The 8,858-nt window shown below is 65.6% G+C and overlaps 1 protein-coding gene across 1 annotated transcript in view; it reads left to right on the top strand.

Moving 5' to 3' along the window:
- Positions 1–26: 26 nt before the first annotated feature.
- The window catches only part of INPP5E (inositol polyphosphate-5-phosphatase E), a 10,920-nt gene continuing 2,088 nt past the window's right edge, over positions 27–8,858 (top strand). The window contains exons 1-9 of the mRNA XM_024762426.1: positions 27–115; positions 462–1,543; positions 5,359–5,482; positions 6,802–6,899; positions 7,525–7,649; positions 7,756–7,875; positions 8,055–8,162; positions 8,487–8,648; positions 8,753–8,856. Of these exons, the coding sequence (XP_024618194.1) occupies positions 783–1,543; positions 5,359–5,482; positions 6,802–6,899; positions 7,525–7,649; positions 7,756–7,875; positions 8,055–8,162; positions 8,487–8,648; positions 8,753–8,856 (1,602 nt within the window). The 5' untranslated portion in view covers positions 27–115; positions 462–782. The remainder of the gene's footprint in view (positions 116–461; positions 1,544–5,358; positions 5,483–6,801; positions 6,900–7,524; positions 7,650–7,755; positions 7,876–8,054; positions 8,163–8,486; positions 8,649–8,752; positions 8,857–8,858) is intronic.

Here is an 8,858-nt window from a genome sequence, read left to right as displayed (position 1 = left end):
GGCCCGGCTCGCAGTCCTGAGTCAGGGGCCTTTGCTGCCCGGGCCGCAGACCCGCTCAGGGTCGCCCGCTCTCGGGGCGGCGTCTGCGGGCCGAGCGATGGTGGAGGGCTCTCAGGTGAGCGAGGCCGGGCCGCCGGGCTCCCGGGGGGAAGGGGCGCGGGCCGGGACCCCTGCCAAGGCCGTGCCTACGCCTTGGGGGCGGGAATTCTCAGTGGGTCGCGCCCCTGGCTCCCCACGTGAGGAGCAACCCTGTCAGGAGGGTGGCTTCTCTCCTTCCTAAGACGCTGGGCCTTCACCCGCCTCCTAGGAGGAGGCGGCGGCCCGGGTGCCGACGTGCCTGTTCTTGGTGGACTGCTGCTGACCTGTCCGCTCTGTCACCCTGCACCACAGCTGCCCTCCAGGATCATTAAGTGGCACTGGGGCCCCGGTCGTGGAAGGCTAATCGCGTGGTTTTCCCTTAGGTACTTGCCGAGGACTCCAGACCGTCAGGGCTACCAGCCATGCAGCAGCTGGCTCTGCTCCAGCTGGACCACCCCGGCCCCAGGGGGAGCTGCTGCCCTTTCTCTCCTCCGCAGCTCGCCCAGCGACGGCTGACCACGCATCCCTGACGCTGGACGTCGCCAGCAGCCCCAGGAGGAGCCGTCTCCCGGCTCGGCTCGGCCCGGCTGCCGCCGGGTGTGAGGGCTGGCCGCTGGACTGTGCCGTCCAAGTTGGCGAGCCTGGGGCACTCGGAGGCCGCCCAGCAGCCCACCGCCCAGGGGCATCTGCAGCCTGAGGTCAGAATGCTCAAGGGACGGTTTCCTAACACTGACGAAGACCTCGCCGCCCGCCCGGGGTCCCCGGCCGCTGACGACCGTCGGGGACCTGAGAAGAGGCCAGTGCGCCCCCTCGACACCCCGGCGCAAGTCGGCAATGAGGACCCACAGGCCAGGGGGAGACCCTTCAGTCCGAAGCCGCCGCCGCCGAGGCCCAGGCTGGAGCGAGCATTGTCCCTGGATGAGAAGGGCTGGAGGAAGAGGCGTTTTCGAACCAGCCGTGAGGACCTGGCCACGAGGAATGGGCCCAGCCCCTCCGGGGGCTCCCTGCAGGACGAGGCCCCTGGGACCGCCACCCGCGGTGGCTCCCCGCCCTGCCTGAGCACCTCCCTGCAGGAGATCCCCACAACCCGCAGGGCCCTGGGCAGCGGAGGCCCCTCCTCGCTGGGTAACTGTCTTTCCGGAATGATCAGCACTTCCCTGGACCTCCTACACCGGGACGGGGCCTCGGCCGGGAGCACTCCGCGGCTGGCCAGCCTGCTTCCCCCGCGCCCACTGCCCGCCATGGACTGGAACGTCGCCTCCGACGCCCTGCGGACAGCAAACAAGGTGGACTTGGATCACGCGGACCGCCAGCTGCGGTGGCAGGCCAGACCGTTCCGGGCCCACAGCAGCCTGTGCCCCGGCCGGCCCCCGAGCCCCCTGGCCCGGGACGACTGCTCCCTACACTCGGCCAGGTCCGCCGTCAGCCTCCTGGCACCCGTCCGCACCAAGGACGTCCGCAACAGGTAGGGCCTCGGGTGTGGGCGGCATCGTGGCCTGTGTCCGTGGCTTTCGTGAGCCTTCAGAAGCCCCGTGAGAACCACGGAAGCCTCCCCTGAAAGCGTGTGAGGTGCAGCAGCGGGTCTCCCTCCACTGACCCCCATCTCCCAGGCCCCCCCCCACCAGCTTTTCCTTTGCGTCTCAGCCCCACAGGCTCTACGAAGCAGATGGTGGGGTACGCAGATCTCTCTGCGCACTGGGCGGCCCTGTTTTCCTTCCCATTTCTTGCTCCGTCGGGGACAACCTTCGTCCACGTGTGCAGGTCGGCCCAGGACTCCAGGGTGGGTCAGGGAACCGCGTCCACGTAGCCGCTTTGGTCAGGACCAGCGTTTAGCCAGCCGTGCCCTGTGCACGTGCTGGCACCTTTCCAGGACGGAGAGCTGGACACGGCTGGGGGCCCCAGAGACTGCGGCTAGGCTGCCCCGAGGGGAGGGTCCCCGGGGCCCACCTCTGGCAGGGAGGGGCGCAGGCAGAGCCCGACTCGTGCACTCTGCTCTCAGGAGCGCCCCGAGATTTCTCAACGTTCGGGGCTCCGTCTGCCGAGGGCTGCCCAGCGAGCCCCACCCCGGCTCCAACCCCATGGGCAAGGAGAGGGGTCTCGCATTTCGGAGGACGCCGGGCTTCCGGGCCTCAGGGGGCTTGAATAACTAGTCCGTCTTGACTCATTTATAGTCTGAAGGGGAGGTGGGTGCCACCCTTCCGCTCGACTCCCATCTCGCACCTCTGCCCACCTCTCCTGAGCCAGCGCCATGAGGGCTCACCAGGACCGGGGTCCCAGGTGCTTCTGAGCCCAACCCAGCCACGCCCACCAGCTCGCTCCTGACCCATCGTCTCTGGGAGCCTGGTGCCCACGCTGTGACTCGGGAGGCCATCCCGTGCTCTCCCCGACCCCCGGCCCTGTCCGTGCTGAGCCTGGCCGCTGACCGCTGGCTCTCATGGCCCCTGCCGCACCGGCTGGGGCTGGGCAGGTTGTTTGAAGCGCACATCGGGCCTCGGCCCTGACTTGGGGGCCCCACGCCATCCACTCCCTGCCAGGGCGCTCGAGGCCCCGGGGGGCAGGGGGAGCTCTGTCACCACCGCCCCCCGCCGCACCCTCCCATCCAGACCAGGCCTGCGCCAACCCCTCTGGCCGTGGGCGCGGGCAGGGGAAGAGTGAGGCAGTCCCTGTGCTGGCGTCCTGGGGTGGCCGCAACAAAGCGCCGCAGACTAGAGCCTTAAAACAGGAGTTACTCGTCCCGGTCCTGAGGCCAGAATTCAGAGATCCAGGTGTGGCAGGGCCGCGCTGCCTCCCAAGCCTCCAGGGAGGGTCCCTCCTGCCTCTTGCAGCTTCTGGGGGCCCAGGCGTCCCCGGCTTGTGGCCGCGCCACCCCCGTCTCTGCTCCGTCCTCGTGCGGCTTCTGCTCTGTGTGTCTGTCTCTCCTCTCCTATAAGGACAGCGGTCCCTGGATTTAGGGCCACCCTCATCCAGGAGGACCTCGTCTCAAGATCCTTAACTAATTACATCTGTCTGCAAAGATCCTTTTTCTAAATAAGGTCACATTCACAGATTCTGGGGTCAGGGGGCAGATGGAAGGTAATCCTCACCCACCCCCGCCCTCGGTGAGCCCAGCAGTGAAAGCCGGGCAGGTGGTTCCTCTGGCCACCAGCCCCCCTCCTGCTCCCTCCATCAGCGCCGGGCACTGTTTTAGGGCAAAACGGGTTCCTTTGTTAAAGTAATTCAGCATGTTTCTCGTAAAGGGCGAGATGTCTTCGTGCGTTTAAAGTATGATTTCACGGGGAATTCCCGGGTTGTCCAGTGGCTAGGACTCGGCGCTCTCGCTTCCGTGGCCCCAAGAACTAAGATCCCACAGGCCGAGCAGCCTAAAAACAAGTATGAGTTCTCTGTTCAAATTTTATGCAATTTATGTAGCTCGCCTGTTACACAAAAATGAGAAGCACGTCTCAAAATCAGATCCCCAGCTTTGCTCCACACAAGCAGCCGACAGGGTTGACGGGCTCCCCACCTCCAGACCCTCCGTGTGTCCCAGGACACGGGTCGGCGGGCTGGGTAGGGACTGTTTCAACTGTGGGAGCCGTGTGGTCTCTGTGGCAGTGCTCAGCTCTGCCGTGGTGGGTGGGAGAGCAGCCCAGGCCTGGCACCGGCAGCGCGGCTGTGGGGCAGGAACGCCTCCTTCAGGGAGGCCGAATGGTGAATCTCAGGGCACTTTCCCATGCCACGGACTACTGGTTTTTCCCAACCATTTAAAAGCGTAGGGGACCTCCCTGGTGGTCCAGTGGGTAAGATGCCATGCTCCCAATGCAGGGGGCCCGGGTTTGATCCCTGGTCAGGGAACTACGTCCCGCGTGCCGCCACTAAGAAGTCCGAATGCCACACCTAAAAGATCCTACGGGCCGCAGCGAAGATCCCGCGTGCTGCAACTAAAACCCGGTACAGCCAAAATAAATAAATAAATACATACGTATTTACAAATAAAATAAAAGCGTAGGAGCGATTCTTAGCTTGCGGGCTGCACGCAGACAGTCTGGATCTGGCCCGGGTCAGGGCTGAGGACTGAGGAAAGGGACGCAGACTGTGCCCTTGGAGGGGCTGCTTTCTGGTTACGCTGCGGACCGGGCTGGTTTGGAGAAGACAGCCCCGCGGGCAGCAGTCAGCCGGTTAGGATCCTCAGCACGGTGGGGTGACCTCAAGGAGGTTCCTCCCTCCTGACGTACTTGAATTCATGTCCTCCAAAGCTTGGTCAGGGTTTAAGAGTTTCTCATGAGAGTTTGTAAGGACTGGATCCTGATTTCATCTCCTTCGAAGGGATTGGTGCCTGTTTGCAAGCTAAGGTGTAGGGATTTCTTAGCAAGTTGGAATGAAAACAGCAAGTGAGACATTTGAACTTGGATTGAGCGCGTGGGTTCCCCTCCCTCCTTGCGAACCTGACCAGACACGGTCCTATCACAGGTCCTCCAGGAACGGTTTTCACGTGGTTGAAAAAAAAAAAAAACCCCAAGGCCGTACTAACATTCTTTTCATGACACGTGGAAATTACATGAAACTCAGGTTTTGGTGTCCTTAAGTGCAGTCTCATTGGCACATGGGCATCGGCCGAGGCTGCTTTCAGGTGTTAAGCGGTGACAGACTGATGGCCTCGAAGCCTAAGTCCTGCATGGCGCTCACGGAAGGAGCGGATGTCAGACGCGGCCCCCTGCACGAGGGCAGGACCAGAGCTGGGGCTTAGCTGTGCTGTATTAGGGCCTCTGCGATGCTGTTCGAGACTTTGCACCATTTGCCTGCTCTATTCTATGAGAATCTCACAGTGGATTGAACTTTCGGGTCCTGTGAGGACAGGTGTGTCACGGGCAGCCTTACGAGCTCCCAGTGCTGGGCGGCGAGGCAAAGGCCGGAGCCCCGGACAAGGGCGCACGTCCCCCCCAAGTCTGCTTACCGTGCAGAAGCCCACTTCGACCTCTGCGGCCCTTCCGGGGCTTTGCCCTTAGCGGTTCCACAAAAAAGCCCCAAATGTCACCTTTACGTCCCTTCCTCTCGGGAGGCGACGGACGGAAGCCGAAAGCCTGTGGTGTTTGTAGCGCTGTGAACACTGCGGGTTTCCCTAGAGAGCAGGGCACCTCGGCACTGTGCTCTGTGCTGACCACGGGGTCCTGAGGGAATCCCAGCTCTGGGAGAGGAGCTCCCGACCCCTGGGAGGTGTGTCCTGCTCCCGGCCCCTCCCTGGGCCCATGTGCTGCGACCCACCCCCACCCCCCGGCCCCGGTTTAGTCTGTCCCGTGTCCGCAGGAGCTACCTGGAGGGGAGTCTCCTGGCGAGTGGGGCCCTGATGGGGGCAGACGAGCTGGCCCGCTACTTCCCAGACCGGAACGTGGCCCTCTTCGTGGCCACGTGGAACATGCAGGGACAGAAGGTAAGCGGGCTGTCCACCCCCACCCAGGACGGCGCTGGGTTCCCACCAGGTTCTTCCTGGGGCTCCCCCAGCCTCCCCGTCCCCCGGAGGGGACTCCTGTCCATCACACCCTCTCGCCCACCTCTCCACCGCCTGGTGGGGCATTAATGCTTCTTTTTGCAGACACACCGTAAGTATTTTTTTAGAGCAGTTCTAGGCTCCCAGCACATTTGGGAGGAAGGGGCAGAGATTCCCCGAGAGCCCCCTCTCCCCGACGCGCGGCCTCCCCATGGCAATGCCCAGCACAGGGCCAGGCCGTTAGGGTTGCCCCGGGCCACTCCTGGGTGCACCCTGTGGGTCCCAGCACACATATGGGGACGTGAGTCCGCCGCTGTGCACCTTGGACTGGCGTCCACACCAGAACCCGAGTCTGTTTCCCGCTGTGTGTCCCATGCGGTCAGGGGCTCCTCCATCCCGCCTGCAAGCCGGGGCGCTTGGAGCTCAGGACATCTGTGCCAATGGGACGAGCATCTGACCACCGGGGCGACTGGAGCCAGGCAGGCTGGGGGTCCGCACACTGATTTCTGGGGAAGCCCGCTGGACGCCGTCCCGCCAGCTTTCCCTTCCCACAGTTAGGGGGCTCCATCCCTGCGCGTGGGGTGCTCCGATTCTGAGGCCAGCCGTGGGCTTCTAGACTGCGGGTGACCTAACACTGTTGCCACCACCGGGGTCTTGGGCCATTTCCTGAGCGCCTGCTGTCGTCCACGTGTGCCATCGTGCTTGCTGTCCAGAGCATCGAAGCGGCCGCGTCCTGGGCTGACATCGGGGTGACGGGCGCGGGGAGAGAACAGGGCAGGGCTGGGTTGGACGGGCCCCCGCGAAACAGCAACCTGAGCCGAAGTGAAGGCAGGTGCCCAGGCTGGTGCCTCTGCCACCCTCGGGGAGCCACCAGCGTATCCACGGCGTGGCCCACAGCAGGGCCCAGAGGGCCAAGGCCGGCAGCAGGTCGGGGGGTGAAGACCACCGACGGGGCGCCCGCTTCCCTCCCCGGGGCTGCAGTGAGGGCAGAGGTGCAGAGGAGGGGGCGTCTCCCTCCCCCCAACCCCGTGCACATCAGGGGTGCACTTGGGGGATGGCCAGGCCCGTGGGTGCCCAGCGAGGGAAGAGCGCAGCCAAGGGGGTGGTGCAGGCTCGGCGAGGCCAGGCTCGGGGGAGGAGCGGCGGCCTGCCTGGGCCAGGGGCTCCCCATGGTGGCCTCGGGAGCGGCCTCGGGTCCCCAGGCAGCAGGAGCCCCTCGCACTGGGCCCCTTTGGCCCCTGCCAGGCGCCGCTTTTCCGCAGGAGCTGCCCCCGAACCTGGACGAGCTCCTGCTGCCGGCCGAGGCTGACTTTGCTCAGGACCTGTACGTCGTCGGGGTCCAGGAGGGCTGCTCGGACAGGTAGGGCTGCGCGCCCCTCTCCCGCCACTGCTGCCGCCCCGCCCCGTGTCTCCGCCGCACCGGTGCACCCTGGTCCCTGTGAACAGCGGCGCCAGGCGGGCCTTTGGGGCTGAAGCTGCTGTGGCCCGAGACCCCCGTGTGCGGCAAAACGTGGGCCGTGGCCGAGCCTGGGCTGAACCGGGATCGTTTTCTTCTCCAACGGGGACTCGTAGAATTTAGAAGGAATGAGGTTCATCTTCTTGTAAATAAGGAGCTGCTCCAAGAGATGGGCAGTGGGGGCAGGGGCAGATGGGCAGTGGGGTCCCGCGGGCTCCAGCCCAGCCCGTGCAAGGCGTCGCTCACCTCTCCTGGGTCTGCCTGCGGCCCGGGCTGTGTTGCCAGTTTACCTGCTGGGGGCTGGGGGCAGAGCCCCGGCAGCACACGGGCAGCAGCGCGAGGCCTGGCCGGGGCGGAGGGGCCCCGACTGCACCAGGCCCTGCGGGGAAGGTGGCCTCCCTCCTGCCCCCCGGCTCTTATCAGGGGTCGGGGACCCAGCCTGTCACTGGGGATGCAGGAGGAAGCTGGCCTCCCAGGGAGGCCCCGGGCTCCCCGTCGTGCTGTGCGACCACGGTGCCCCTCCCCGCAGGCGGGAGTGGGAGACGAGGTTGCAGGAGACGCTGGGCCCCCACTACGTCATGCTGTACTCGGCGGCCCACGGGGCGCTCTACATGTCCGTGCTCATCCGCAGGGACCTCATCTGGTTCTGCTCTGGTAGGCGGCCCCGGGGGCCGGACGTGCGCGTGGGGGGCGGGCGGTGCGGCGGCGTGGGGCCTTCGGGGCTGCATCCGGCCCGGTCAGCCCTACTCCCTCCGTGCAGAGGTGGAGAGCTCCACGGTGACCACGCGCATCGTGTCGCAGATCAAAACCAAGGGGGCCCTCGGCGTCAGCTTTACCTTTTTCGGCACCTCCCTCCTCTTCATCACGTCCCACTTCACCTGTAAGTCCCTAGCCCCTGGACCCCCCAGACCCCCTGGTGGCGAGGGTCACGGTGCAGACGCTGTGTGATTAGAGCTCGCTGGGGTTGCGGGGGTCTGCCCCCGACGGAACCCCCCAGGCGCCCAGCCCTGGGCTCAGAAACCTGCCTCTGGAGAGGGCCCCCCCACGCTGTCCTTGCAGCTGGAGACGGGAAGGTGGGCGAGCGGCTGGTGGACTACAGCAAGACTGTCCAGGGCCTGGCGCTGCCCAAGAATGTGCCGGACACCAGCCCCTACCGCTCCGACGCCGGTGAGCTGCTTTACCTTCCCCCGAAGACGAGGCGGCTTCTGCCGTGTTCTCTGGAGGGTTAGTGGGCTGTTCAGAGCTTTTGAGAGTCGAGGTCAGAAAAGTCTGGAAAGTCGCTGGCTGACCGAAGCGAGGCCTGGCGCCTGCTCCCTGAGTCGTGACCCGTGACCGCGTGAACCCAGAAAGCTGTGGACGCGCCCCCCAGCCCTGAGCCCCAGCAGCGTCGTGGGCTGCCACCCGCTTTCCAGGGAGCCCCGGCCTTGCAGTGGGAGTGAGGAGCGCGGGGAGGGCTGGGCTCACGCGCCTTTCCGCCCGCTCACGCCCCAGCGGACGTCACCTCCCGCTTTGACGGGGTCTTCTGGTTCGGAGACTTCAACTTCCGCCTGAGCGGCGGGCGGGCGGCCGTGGACGCCATCCTGAAGCGGGACCCGGGCGCCCGCGTGCAGGAGCTGCTGCAGCGCGACCAGCTCACGCGGGAGATGAAGAGAGGTGAGGCGGCGAGAGCAGCCGCCCGGCCGGGAGGGACCCCGGGGGGCGGGGGCAGCCCTGGGCTCCGAGCCGTGGCGCTGAGGTGGGGGCTCTGCCCGTCCCAGGGTCCATCTTCAAGGGCTTCCAGGAGCCAGACATCCACTTCCTGCCGTCGTACAAGTTCGACGTCGGGAAGGACTCGTATGATACCACCTCCAAGCAGAGGACAGC

This window comes from Neophocaena asiaeorientalis, unplaced genomic scaffold (genome assembly GCF_003031525.2).
Source record: "Neophocaena asiaeorientalis asiaeorientalis breed wild unplaced genomic scaffold, Neophocaena_asiaeorientalis_V1.1 scaffold78, whole genome shotgun sequence".
NCBI lineage: Eukaryota > Metazoa > Chordata > Mammalia > Artiodactyla > Phocoenidae > Neophocaena > Neophocaena asiaeorientalis.
Note: the sequence above shows the minus strand (reverse complement) of the source record. Positions and strands in the feature narration are given on the sequence as shown.